The sequence below is a fragment of the Corvus brachyrhynchos genome, unplaced genomic scaffold (assembly GCF_000691975.1).
Source record: "Corvus brachyrhynchos isolate BGI_N302 unplaced genomic scaffold, ASM69197v1 scaffold37, whole genome shotgun sequence".
NCBI classification, from domain to species: domain Eukaryota; kingdom Metazoa; phylum Chordata; class Aves; order Passeriformes; family Corvidae; genus Corvus; species Corvus brachyrhynchos.
This window is the reverse complement of record NW_008239289.1, coordinates 227,301-241,603: the sequence shown is the minus strand read 5'-3', so window position 1 is coordinate 241,603 and position 14,303 is coordinate 227,301. Positions and strand designations below refer to the sequence as shown.

At 41.4% G+C, this 14,303-nt stretch overlaps 1 protein-coding gene across 13 annotated transcripts in view; it reads left to right on the top strand.

The window, feature by feature from the left end:
- Positions 1 to 14,303, top strand: part of CUNH9orf3 (chromosome unknown C9orf3 homolog) — a 219,043-nt gene that overhangs the window by 160,854 nt on the left and 43,886 nt on the right. For all 13 annotated transcript variants that reach the window (XR_001864014.1, XR_001864015.1, XR_001864012.1 and 10 more), the window contains one exon: positions 13,150 to 13,236. Coding sequence is in view for 8 of the 13 variants with exons in the window: in XM_017740426.1 (XP_017595915.1) it covers positions 13,150 to 13,236 (87 nt within the window). In the remaining 5 variants the exon portion in view is untranslated. The remainder of the gene's footprint in view (positions 1 to 13,149; positions 13,237 to 14,303) is intronic.

Below are 14,303 nucleotides of genomic sequence, written 5' to 3'. Positions count from 1 at the left end.
TACAGCTGTCCTACTGATTGTGGATGGGCATTGTTTGAAGGCACACTTATGGAACAGAGCTCTGTAGACTACACTGTAACACTGGGTGGGAAAAGTGAACTGCTTGGGAAAGGTCAGTTCACACTTGCAGAAGTCACTTTGTGAGGTTTCCTTTAAGCACAGCCACTGGGCCAGTCCTCCCTTGGGGCAGGGACTCAGAAGCAGTCTCCAGTTTTTGAATACAATTAGCAATGTGTTGCAAATACCTCTGCTGGGTTGCCAGTCCTTCCTGACTGCGCTGTGTAGCAACAGGTGGGCGATTGCAACCACAGAGGGAGAACCATGGTTCTTTTCCTTAACTGATGTCATTGTTGCTATGAAACACCAATTCAGTAGACAAAAAAGGTGACAGCTTGAGCTGATGACCATATTACAGGGCACTGCCTTCTAGTGAATTTGGGGGTTTTTTTCTACAGAAGTAAAAATAGTTTCTGTACTTATTTCATATTTAAATATACAGTTTATTACTCAGTTTCAGTTCAAGTCTGGAGGAGATGCCTTATTTTGCATAAGACAGTACATGTTGCAGGACTTACAAATCTGCTGTGAAAATTTACCAGGAGTGCAAAATAAATTTCACCCGCCTTTCCCTTTCTGAATGTTTTATTTAAGCATTATTGTGCCATTAGAAATAGGTATGGTTATGTTGAATAAGTTTTTATTTGCAACTGAATTGCAACTAGCACATCAGGAGGAGCCTGATACAATGAATCTAGAAAAGAACAATAAGGAACCTAGAAAAGGCTCTGTAGATGAGTCAGCCTGCATGGTAGGTTTGTTTCTGGAATAAATCATATTTGAGGTTTGTACACCCAACCATTACTGAGGCAGTACCTTCATTAACTGGAAAAGAACAAAGAAATGTGTGTTTCCACAAAGTGAAATCTCTTTTCTATTATCAGTCTGTTGCTTTTCACACACAGCCTCACAGAAATACTATTTTTTTCCCTGCTCTACTTCTCCTGCTTCCTTACGCAAATCCTAGCAAGGAGTATATGTCTGTCATAGAAAGCCTTTCCTGTTTTCACTAGAAAAAGGGCTAATTTCAGGGTATATTGTAGATTAGCCTCATTGCTGATAAATATGTTGACTGAAGCTGCAGCCACTTGCAGCTGTGATCTTGATCGTCCTCTGTGATCTTGAAAAATATTGAGTCTTCACTCTGTTTCATGTTCTTGTTCATCTTGCATCTAAATGCAATTTGCAGGCTCTTTGGCACAGATGATATTAGTATTGATATTGGTTAAAATAGCTTTTCAAAAGTGTGCATTTGCAAGAGTTGTATCTTCTTCCCCATGAAAGGAGCTTAGAAAAGGGTAGCATCTAGAAATGTGGTACTTCCTTCCGAAAGATGAAGTCCAAAATTCAGTGCGAAGTTAAGAAGACTGGAACAAAATGAGGGAAAAGCGCTTCCAGTGATAGCCTTGGGAGTTGTCCCATGAGACTCACTCTGGCTCATGTGCCTATTGTGACTGAGTGAATGTGTTGGGATGAATTTGTAAGACTGGCTGAAGGATAATCTCAAGTAGCTATAATTTGGGTTTGTTTTGTTTCTACATGTGAAGTAGGGGGGCTTTTCCGGCCACTTGAGAAGAACAGAAAATCCCTCCATCAGCATTAGCTGAAGGGGATGATCAGAGCATGAGATTTATGGAGCACTGGAAATAGCTTTGCACCAGTCAGCACTCCTGGTCCCACACCCCTCCAGGAGCCAACAGCAACACATTTGTTCAAGTGATCTCAGTGGCTGCTGGGTGGCATGAACAGGAGTTTTTGTTCCCTGACTGCTGCCATTACTGGTGCTGTTCACTTACTGCCCCTTATTTTTCTAACTGGTTTTGGATGTAATTTCCTCTCTGTCTGGCAGCCCCTCAACTTAATGACACCTGGAAAGCAGGGGAGCTGACGGTAAGAGGGAACCAAGTATGCAGTTGGGTTGGTTTGGCATTTTTTTCTGCTTATCCGAAGAATCTGTGGAGGAAGAGATTGGAGATCATTCTGTGTCCTATTGTCCAGCAAGGAGAATGAAATGGTGGAGTCCTCCAGGCTTCTGAACTCAATCCCAAAGGTTTTCTGAATTGAATGCAATTGCTTTATATAAAATTTTATATAGTATTTCTGTGTAGGGCAGTACAAACCCAGCACTGTAATACAAACCACCTGGCTTTGTCATGAAATTTAAAAGGTTAGTCTGTTTGCATATAAATGATAGCACTGGCATACTGGCCACAATGTCAAGGAGGGGGTAGTTTTTAAAATACAAACAAAATTCCCTAGCTATCAGCAATAGGGATGTTTCTCTGAGGTTTGGTTTTTTTGGGAGGTTTTTTCGTTGGTTTGTTTGGGTTTTTAATTCTGAAAAACAATCTGAAAATATTTTTTATTTAAAATAAACCTACTTTGAGACTTCATCCAAATAGCTCATCTAATACTTCTCATTCCTGTTTAAAGGCTGGCTGCAGATGCAGTGTATGCCTGAATAGGACCATAGATTTGGAAGAAACCTACTATGCCCTGTGAGGTCTAACCAGTTCGAGAAGCAGGACAATTCAAAGCTGCAGGTTCTGACGTCATTACCTTAGCCACACAGATATGATTCCACCACTGAGTTACTGACTTAATAACATGTGGGTAAAGTCTGCTGTCCTACTTTGAACTCTTGTGCCACTTGGAGTTGCAGTGTCCTGAAGAGGAATTTTGTTGTGTCCCACATGGTGTAAGCATTGTCCTGAGCAACAACTGTCACTGTATTCCAGCAGCAGGGAATAAAAGAGGTGGAGAAGATGACTAAAAAATGTCAAACGTAGAGAAAAATCTAAGTGTTCTCATTGCAGGAATGAGCATATTTCTTCTGAGTTTATAAAATCATTGTATTTTTCACTTACGAATTTTTGCTGGGCATTGAAGAAGGGAGAGTGAGTATGAGAGTGATGCAAAAGGTCTTTTGTCTTTGGAGTCAAAATCTTGTATTTAATTATTTTGAAAGTTGGAAGCCAGGTTTTAAACAATGTGAAATTAGAAGGATGTGAGCATGGGCTGAGTAGGCTGGCTGTGACCTAAGCTATGGAAAAAACGGGCAGCCGCATTGTTCATTGCTTGGAATTTGAGTCTTATTTTCATATTGAGTTCCAGATTCTGTCTGTGACAGTAATCTTGCCTGGAAATAACAAATGTTTTGACCACAGTCACTGTGGGAGACCAAAGATAAAAGGATTTTTTGCCTCTAGTTACAAGAGGGATAAGATAGAAGTAGAGGCATGGAGAGAGGGGCATAAACAAAGGGGATAGCTTACTGTTGCCTTGATACTTACAGCAGCCTTTCCTTTTGCTGAACAGGAGATACAGTTCAATAATAATTGGTAACAGACAGTTGGTATGCTTGATTTCAGACTTCAGAGTTGAATTTCTGCATCAGATGTATAAGTTTATGTGCTTTTCGCGACTATAACGTTTGGGTTTATAAGCCCAGCAGGCTTTTATGTGCATATATAAATAATTGGTGTTGAAACACATATGCAGACACTGTATGGGTAAAAATTATAAGCAGACTCTATCTGGAGACAGCCAGAAGAGACAGTGGTAATGGGAAGTATTTGAATCACTTGCTATGGTGAGATAAAAAAAATTTCTGCTGATTCCAGAGATACTGTTGGCATTAGACAAGGGATAACAGCTTCAAACTGAAAGAGGGTAGGTACAGATTAGCTATTAGGTAGAAATTCTTTCCTGTGTGGGTGGTGAGACACTGGCACAGGTCACCCAGAGAAGCTGTAGATGCCCCATCTCTGGCCATGTTCAAGGCCAGGTTGGATGAAGCTCTGAGCAACCTGGTCTATTGGAAAATCTCACTGCCAATGGTGGGAGGGTTGGAACTAGTTGATCTTTAAGGTGTCTTCCAACCCAACCCATTCTATGTTCTATCATAATCTAGCCATTCTTGTAGATAGGTGTTTCAGTAGGGTGTCAGACGGAATGTGGATGGGGCTGTATATGAGATGGCAGACAGTTGTGTTGTTGCATTTTGGTGAAAGTGTCCATTTGAATGTATAGATATGCCAAAGCCAAGCTTACCTTTTGAAGGCATGAGGCTTGTTCCTGCAGTACCTCTCTGATATTGGTTGTACCTAAGGCTGGGACCTAGTCTTCCTTCCCCTCCCTGTAAGGTGCAGGATCTCCTGGCCCCCCAGCACCCTCTCCATACTCTCCATCATACTGTGTCTTCACACATGCAGCCATCCTCACCAGAGCGCCCTTCTGGGGAAGGAAGAAGTAAGAATGGAGAGCAGGCAAGATGGAACAAGCATTGCTTCTGTCACCAGCGAGAAGGCAGCCTTGCTCCTGAGAGCTGGCAGCACCACAGCAAAGCAAAGCTCAGCACACATCTCCAGTGAAAAGGCGGATGGTGACATCTTTTCTGCCATCTTGCTGCAAGCTGTGAATGGTACTGGTGCTCCAGCATTATGAGCAGGTGATACTGAAAATGCAGGGGAAAGGGGAAGTATTTGGTTCCAGTATAAGTAGTGCATCTATGTTTTTAATTAAGGCTTATTTTTTTAAAACCTTTATTTTTCAAATTAAGTGAGTTCACGTGCTTTTTTAAACATTTCCTTACCTTACATGCACTGTGGTATAGGAGCTGCTGTCCCCAGCATGGAGACCATGGCAGCAGAAATGTGCACATGGAGAGAAAAGCCTTCAGGCAACACGGCAGTGTGGTCTCCCAGACAGCGCTGTTGAAGCTGTCACACTGCTTTGGTGCTGGTGGCCTTTTTCTCATCTAACTGTTCTCTAGGTCATTTCCCTATCACTTTGCTGGTCTGCTGTAAAGCTGGAGACCATCCTGTTTTATATCCATCTCCTATTAGACAGGGTAAGGAGGGGCTGGCTGAAGAGCATTGAGTTTACAGAATTAGGTATCCCAACCAAGCCTCTTATTCACAGTGACAGCTTTGACATCAGAAGAGAGGCACAGGCAGTGCCACCTTTGAAAAAGGATTAGACATGGCTTCTTAGTCTCTTGCCTTTTCTGACTTCTTTTAGAATGTTTTTTTCTACCAACACAGCTGTCATTGATCACAGATGGGGCCCACAAAGGGAGAAGAGTGTCTGGTCTGTAACTGGGAGCTCTCTGCTGTGAGCCTGAGGTGGGGGGAAAAAAGGGCATTTGTCTTCTCTGAGCAAGACCTCAGCATTTGCTTCCTTGCCAAGAGTGAATCCTGTCCTGAAGTGCTATCCTTTGGTTACTATGCCTTTCTGATCACAGAGAGCAACAAGGTTGCCTGCTGCTCTGCTTGGGCTTTCTGAAGCAGCATGTTTTGTGATTCCCAGCTTCTGTTTGCTTGGAAAAGAACCTCCATGCCGGCTGTGGGAAAGGTACATGTTTTATTTGCAGGTGGAAGTGGAGTCATGTTTAGTGCCTGTGGAAGCTGATGGGGTTGCTCTTGAGCAAGGCTGTGGTACTATATAAACTTTTTAACATTGTGTTATGTAGAACTGAGTGAATGCTAAAACAGGAGCATGTGGTTGGAGGGGAGGAGAAAGGACGTGAAGGAAATACATGCCCCTAACTCACATTTATTAATGTGAGAAGGTTCAAGCAGGCACCTGTTGCTGCTTGAGGCTCGCACAGCTGTGGGAGCATGCTGCCTGACCCACAGGCACATTAGCACAGGTACAGGTTCAAATGCTGTCTCACAGTTTGCCATTGACAAAGCAACAGAATTTGCCTTTCAAAAGCGTGATTGTACCACACCTTTCTCTTCTGTTACCAAGTACAGGCAGTTGCTGCATGAGCTCTACTCACAGCTCTCATCAGTGCTGTGGAGTGGAGGAAGGAGAGACGGGGCTTGCACGTCCTTCTCCCCTGTTGCCAGCACCCCTCATGGTGTGCAATTTCTTGATCTCTGCAGAAATACAAATCAGAAGAAGTAAAATTAAGGAAGTAGAATATTGCTACCAATATTACCAAAAATTGAAGTCTGATATTCTGCTAAAATTAGCTTTTAAGTGACCTTTTAATGGCCAGTTCATACTCCAGGTTTTAAATTATTTTAGACCTCTGTATAGTCCTCCTCAAAATGACAACTCCAGACAAAGTTTTGATTAGCCAGCCCATTACTGCCTTACTTGAATGACCATGCTTTTTTTTTGCTGGGGTTTCAGTGGGCTGAGATACTCATGCAGTGCTGCACAGCAGGAAAGGGGGTTGTCCAAGGTGGCAGGAATGGCAGGTACAATCTGCCTATACAACCTGGGCTGCTTATGCAGTCAGTGATGCTGAATGCAGAGCATGGTGGAGCTCCATGAGCTCAATCTGCCTCAGGTCCAGCTACTGAACAGTGGTTCATTCCAGTACTCAAAATACAGCTTGAGTAAGGCTACCAAAAGCCATTCTTTAAATCTGAAGTGTTATCATCATTTTGGCCAAAATTAAGGGTTTTGTACTGAGACAGAGCACTGCACTGTGAGAAACAGCATTAAATGAACCTTGATGCCATGAGGGTGTCAGGAAGAAAGGTTGCCTTAAAGATTGCTGCTGCTGTGGTGCTCTGTCTGGCCCTTAGTTTCTTTGGGCTCTGTAGTACTGTCAGAGCAAGCACTACAAGACCTGAGAGAAAACTTAGGCTATGAAAAGTACAGTTCTTGGTCTAAAATAAAACTAATTTAAGCTGATAGACAGCTCCTTTACTTGGTCTCCTGACAAACCCTTGGCGAACACATTAATCACAATTACAGTATCCTTGTAAAAATGATGAATCCATTCTGTTTGCATCCAGTAGGTTTTTGGCTATTGAGTACACTCTACCAGATTGCCAACCAATACTCTGTCAACACAGTTGTAACACAAAAAACTGTTTCATTGCTCCTGATGAGCTGCTTCAGCATCCCTCACTTGGGCAAGTTTCAATGAAATCAAATTCATATTCTAAAGTATGTATTTACCGTGGCATAAAAGACAGGAGTGCCCATTCAAAATTCAGACTATACAGAATGAAAAGTCACTGGTGTATTAAAGTATAACTATTTCAGCTAAGATAGAGGGGGAAAAAAGTCATTAAATGCACTGTAAAATTGGCAATTCTTAAACTGTGATTCTTCCATGCAAACAACTGTAAAACCTGTTTTTTAGTTAAAATACTGTCCTGCAATACTTGTTCCTTAATTACATAGGCAAATTATCTAATATTTGAATCCAATTTATCTGTAGATAGGAAGAGACTGGTGATAAATGCTTTCAGATGGAATGGAGCAGCATTCCGGTGCTCTGGAATGCTTCCTTATTGTTAATTAAAATAAATCTGTAGCATAGCTTGGTTATTTGAAAAAAATTCTCTGTATTTTTTTCTCTATGAATTAGAGTGGAGTCTGACCTCTGAGACTCTTTAATTAACATTTAAGAGTCAAGTTGTTCAAATAATTTTTTCAGTAGAGTCTGAAGCTGTGTTTTGTAAAGATCACAGATGCTTCATACCTTTAATAAAGGTTCCATTTTGTTGGACAATAGCTCTTACTCTATTTCAAATGATCCCATTTTCTAAGATCTTTAAGTATGTTGCTTTTGTTCAGTGATTTAGATTTCTTGTCTCATGGCGCCTTTTAAATTGGATCCAGCTATTAGTAAAATGTACTCATTTTCCCTGAAGCTAGTCTCCCATTCTGCAGACCAAAAGCTTAGTAAAGTCTAACTTTTTTCTCCCTTTAATAAAGGCATGTTTTAAATTACTTGTTTTCTTAATCTTATTGGTAGACCTCAGAAGTAAAAAAATTTTTTTTGGTTGTATGCATATGATTGAGAACATGAGCAAGCTATTTGTACCATATAAAGCTTTCTATAAGGATGTTTGTTTTAGGCTTGTCTGAATGTCCAGGGAGAGGATTCTGCTCCTCTGCTCCTCTCTGGTGTGACCCCACCTGGAGCACTGCAGCTCTGGAGTCCCAGCACAGGAGGGACATGGGCCTGTTGGAGCGAGTCGAGAGGGGGCCACAAAGTTGTTAGAGGGATGGAGCAACTCTGAGAGTTGGACTCAATTATGCTTAAGGGTTCCTTTCAACTCAGCTGTGATTCTGTGATTCCTGTGAGGAAAGGCTGAAGAGTTGGATTTGTTCAGCCTGGAGAAGAGAAAGCTGTGGAGTGACCTAATTGCAGCTATCCTGTACCTGAAGGGAGCCTGTAAGAAAGATGGAGAGGCACTATTTGCAAGAGCATGTAGTGACAGGACAAGGGAGAATGGCTTCAAACTGAAAGAGAGTAGCCTTCAATTAGATATTAGGAAAAATTATTTACTCTGAAAGAAGTGAACCACTGGAACAGGTTGCCCAGAGAAATTGTGGATGCCCCATCTTTGGAAGTTGCCCTATCCAAGACCAAGGTTGGATGGGGCCTTGAGCAACCTGATCTAGTGGAAGGTGTCCCTGCCAAGGCAGGAATGTTGAAACTACATGATCTTTAAAGACCCTTTCAACACATTCTATGATTCTGTGACTGTGTGGGGCAAGGGAGAATAATAAGGATTAGGCAAAAGAATTTATTACCCGGGTCAGGAAAAATTAGTATCTCTTTAATTTAGGACATGTTCAAAATAGCTTAAAAATGTGGGTTTTTTCAGGTATAAAGTCACTGGGAGCTTTTCTTTTGAAAGTCAAGCCATGTATTTGGTACCTTACATGGCTTTAGTCTGTCAGCTTGAAGCAGCATTTCCCAAAAGGTCTTGGCTCAGGTTACTAAAACAAAGGGACTGACTTAGAGCTGGATTATTGGAATGGTTAAGGTTTTTTTCCCCTTAAACAATCTCATGCAGCAGCTTGCATTGTCTGAAAATAGATCAAGCAAAATGTTGATGTCATGGTATCTTCCACTGAGCTGTCAAACTGCAGGTAATTTTTGAGTTGCAAATAATACTGTGCAATACTGTGTATTTTTCTTAAAAATGAAACTAAAAGATATTATGACACCCCTGGAATTATTTGTGTAAATTGTTGCTCCTGAATTTGGGACTCTGCTATCTGACGGTAGCATCCATTCACAATGTTCCATGTAGGTACTAGTCAATACTTAGATCTCAATGTTGTTGATACTTAGGAAAATTAAATTTTGTACCTGAGACATTGAGTGTCTGTGTCTTCATGCCACTGAACTGTGCCTCAGAAATGCACTACTAATATGAGTAGTGTCTTGCAAAACACACAGTAACAAACTTTGTTTAGCTTAAAAACCTGGTAGTGGAGAGGCCTGCACCATCTCCAAAAGTAGGGTGGGAGGAAAAAACAATTTCCAAGGAATGAGGATCCATCCACAAGGAACCTGAGGTGTTAGTCAGCAGGCCTCCTTCACTCCTCTGCCCCACTTCTCCCTATCCATGGCAGTGCCAGCCATCAGTCCTGGACTTGGGAGGACAGCTCTCAGCCTGGTACTGCAGGCTGAGAAAATAAATTGCATTTCCAACTTCAGCATGTGGGTCCTTGCAGCTGCCAAACCAGTAAGAGTGTGTGTGGGTGGGTGAGCAGTTAAAGGTGTTGCTTCAGATCCAGCAAAGTCCTATGTGCTTTCTGCCAGCAATAACACGATGGATTGCTGTAAATTACTTTTCAGGTTTAGTTTATATTGTTTGTGGTGTAACCAGCCAAAACGGCATATGGTGTGCATCTCTGAACTGTAGAAGAGCACAGAGAAACGTGCAGAGAGAAAACTGTGAGAGGACTAATGAATTCTCATTTTTGCCACTGAGTATTTGCTCCTGGGAGGAAAAGAAAAGCCAAGAAGAGCATACGCAGGATGTGGTATGGTTAGCTCAGTCCTACCACAAGCTGCTTGCTTTTCAAAATTTCCTTTTGAGACTGTTTTGTTAAAAGTGCCTGTTCACATGACTCATTCATTAGGCTGTGAAGCTGTGGGGCCCATTTTGCTCTTGCCTCTCTAAGCATTGGATGAGACGCTGGGAACTGATTTTTCTTTTTTCCACCCTACTCTTATGTGACTAAAATTCTTATGTTTGTGGAATCAGCCTAGGGCTATGGAGTATCATAGAAAAATTACTTCTTTATAGTGCATGTGTCTGAGAAACTGTTTTAGCTGCAGTTTGGGCAACACGGCTGTCTACACACCATATGGTACAGGGGGCAGGAATGTAACCAACATATTTCAGTCCACATTGTGCAGGGCCCCCCCTGCCCCTCTTGCACTCAGAGCCAGCCTTGGTTTCTGTGCTCTGCTTTCTGGGGTCTCGTACAAGTCACAGGGAGCCAGCAGGGCTGACTGAGCTGCTGGTTTCACAGGCCCTCCCCCAGCCATTGGTTCTCCTGCAGTTTGTTCTGCCACAGGAACATTTGGGGCTTTTGGAAGACAGGAGGCAAATGTGTAATCTGAGGATAAGAGGCATGCTGCTACTACCCCAGCTGGCAAAGGGCCAGCATTTCAGAGCTGGGAATGTGCTGGGATTTGTACTCACCCTGGGAAAGAAAGGGAAAAAGGCAAAAGAGAGAAAGAAAAGTGTCTGCTGTCTCAGATCTCACTCAACAAATAAATATTTTTCTTTTTAACTATTTGAATAGATGTTGGTTGCCAAGGACAGAAACCCTAGGGAGGAAGGAACAGTTAAGGTAACAGGCACAGCTTAGTTCCATGTTTTCCAAAGCCACTGAGATTCAGATGATCAATCAGGCCACGATGCAGTGTCAGTTATACATGACTTTAGTATGTGAGGAAGTAAGACCACGTGAATGCCTTCATAGAGAGAACTTCTGTCCTCTCTGTGCAGCTATGATGGTTGCACCAAGAAAGGTGTTTTGGGGGCAAACTGGCTTCTGCACTTCGTAAGCCATGTCCGTACTTCTTGCCAAGAGTACTCAGAGATGTAAGCTCTGAAGTCTTGCGATTCCCCCTTTAGATCAATAAATACTTCAATAACTGGGGAGGAAATAATAGCTCCACCAGGAGGTATGAAGAGAGCCCCATCCCAGAATACTCTATAATCTGCTGTTGAAATATTCTCACTGAAGGCACAGTTTGAGATCTTGAGCAGCCACAGAAGCTGCACTTGGTTGCTTACCTCCTGGGTAAGTGCTGTAACTGCTGGATCATGGGATGTAGAAGAGCAGTGATCACAGGAGGTGACCACAGTCCCTTTCTCCTCCTTATGTTTCTTCTCATTGCCATGAGAATACATAAGGAATTCTGTTTGGACTTTCGTTTGTTTGTTACATATGGAAGAATGTGCAGGGTAAAGTGTATCTACAGTCTTTTAAATGTGTTTATATTCTGTTTGGTTAACTCACCTGACAGATAGGAGAGGTGTATGGTTAAGTTTTGAGCCTCGGTAGTTTCATCCAGGCAAGGAGCTGCTCAGTGCTATGAGAAAACACCCTGTAACAAAGCTGGATTGCCTGGGAAGATTTACTGGAGAAACATTTAGTGTCTCCAGGGAGAAGCAGCAGCTGGGTAGGGTTTTGAAGGTCTACATTATGAATATGGGCATCTACAGCAAAGTGAGTTGAAGCTTGGAAAGCTATTTCTTTCATAAATTTAGCTTTGGTTCCACTAGCAGGAATCCTAATAGCTGCTATTTTGTCAGCAAAAAGAGATAATTGCTGCAAGAGACAGCAATTATCCCTATCATACACAGCACTGTAGCTATTCAGTATCTTGCATGCAGGAAGTGCAAAATCCACTCAGCCCCAAAACCTCGCAGCTTTTTATTTTCGTAAGGTGTGCTCAAACTATTTTATGTAAGGGGTCAGCTGGAAAGGGGTATCAAGTACACAGGACCTGTGGGCATTTATCACTTATTAATTATGCTGATAGGATTAACATCTAATCAAATGTAAGTCTGTGAAATTTTTTCCAGGGCTATAAAGTTGACAGGGATTAGGATGAAAATGAAATTATTTTCAAAACCTTATTTCCAAAAGCAACAGTACACTGAAGTATGCCTTTTTCCCCTTCCTCCCTTTCTGTCTTCAATTCTCAATGTTACCACTACATCTGTCATTCAGAAAAAAGGTTCATATTCAGTTACTTGATATAAGCACAATTTGGACTCAGTTACGCCAACTATTAAAACTGCTAACATTTCACTCTTACTATGAAAGGTGATTTTCATTAGGTGCCCTGTCTTTTTCTTTCTTTTCAGAGAAAAGGCTGAAACAGAAAGATTGGGAGTTATTCCACTTAACTGTTTTCCTTTACTATCAGTGTTGAATTGCTAATGTAATATAAAAGGCTAGGCTGATCACTGCCTGCAATCAGGCAAGCCTTGCTAGAGAGTAAGATGACACTTATGCCACAAGAGTGGCTAAGAACAAGGTCAAAAATGTAAAGACAACAACACAAAGACCTACATGTAATTCATGTTCATACTACATAAATAAAAACATTTTTTCAGTTGTAATTTGCTTGAAAACTTTGTTACAGTGTGTCAATAAGTTTGTGTCAATGTGTATTGGTAGAACAGCATGACAACTTTTTAAATGCAGATGAATTTTAAATGCTTAACAATGGGCTTAAAATCTATTACTAGCAAAACTGATTCATTTAACTGAAAGTTCCCTGTTTCATGGGTTGATACCTAACTGTTATCCTTTTGGCATGGATTTAATATTGGTACAGAATTGCATTTAAGCCTTTTTACCACTTGTATGATACACTTACAGAGGGGATATTATAATTTACATTTTGTGGATTTTCCAGACCTTTGCAGTGGTAATTTCTGTTCTCCACCACCCCCCACAGCCCCCTTTTAACAACATGAAAGAAATAACCTCTAGCCTAACTTAAAGGGAAGAAAGTCAAGACTGGAAACAGTGGCAGTGAAGATGCTGCAGATGTGTCCCTGGATCTGGGTTAGTTTACTAGCACAGAATCAGGAGTTTGTCTTTGGGCACCCTGGGTTTCCAGAGCCCAGGCTGAGGTGCACAGAGCTCTGGCTCCTCTGTCCAGCTGACTGACTTGCCAGGCTGCTGGGGGAAAAAACACCAATCTGCCAAAATACAAAACCCCAAAAAAAGACAAAAAAGCCAAACTGGTACGGATATATTATCAACACTCACACAGATAAAATACAGTTTTGGTTTGGTTTGGTTTGGTTTTTTTACCTAATTTTATTTTTCATCCCAAAGGTTCGTCATCGGTGGTGTGAACTTGTCATCAAACACAAATATGAGCCTGGGTATGGAGATGTTGAGAGATTCCTCAGAGAAGATCAGGTAAGTTACGTTTAACTAGCATTTTGAAAACAATCAACTTTTTAACACCCCTAGGCTGAAATTAAAAAAATATTTTAATATATTTTCTTGCTGAAGGTTGTTAAAAACTTGGCTGTGTATTCATTTTTTTCTTCTGTGGTCCCCTAAACATTGTAGTTTAAGGATGCCACCTAGGGTAGGGGTATTCATCCCCACCTAAACATGCTAATCTTCTGTCAAGCATGAAATAGGATAGAATTCCTCCTCTCCTTGCATTTTATGCAAACCAGAGGTAGCAGTGATGCTAGGAAGATGCTTCTCAGCAGGTCCCTCTTGCAGGATGAGGAAGGCAAGTGTGGCTGGGAATATCAGTGCAGGTATGAGGCAAGTGCAAAGCAGTCAGTGCTGTGGTAACCTCGGTTTTGAAGATGACAGCCAGAAGTATTATAGCACAACAGTGTACAGCCAGGGAATGCTAGCCTCTCCATGGGTGGGGACATGCTAAGAGAAGATTGTGAAGGCCTTAAAAGGCTGGACATACATGATTTCCTTACTATGGCCTTTTATTTAGGCCATTGTGAACTTACAGTTCTAATTGAACCTCTGCCTTGTTCTTTTCTATTTCACTTTTATTTATCTTTATTCACTATAGGATGAATTTTAAATATTTGAAACTTATGTAAAAAATAGAAAATGGTGAAGATACGTCAAAATCTAGGCAAGATATTAATGTCTTTACCTTTTATGCTGACAATGAACAAAGCTATTTACAGCCAATGAGGATTCTGTGCTTTCAGGCAACATACCACAATTGAATTGTTGTAGTCTGTCATGCTTTCTTCTAGCTTGGAAGTATACCTCCTATTTATATCTCAGCCAATAAACAGGCCCCAGAGCTCTTGGCAAGCTCTGTATTAAACAAACAGAAAAGACATAAAAGAACATTATTGCATAAGGAGTTATATATATTGTGCATATTTGTATTCTGAGATAACCACCAGCAGAACTTGGGGGTTCAGAGTTCGGGAAATCCTTGAGCTGATAAAACCATACAGAATTGCATTATGTTTGGAATAGATACGCCAAAT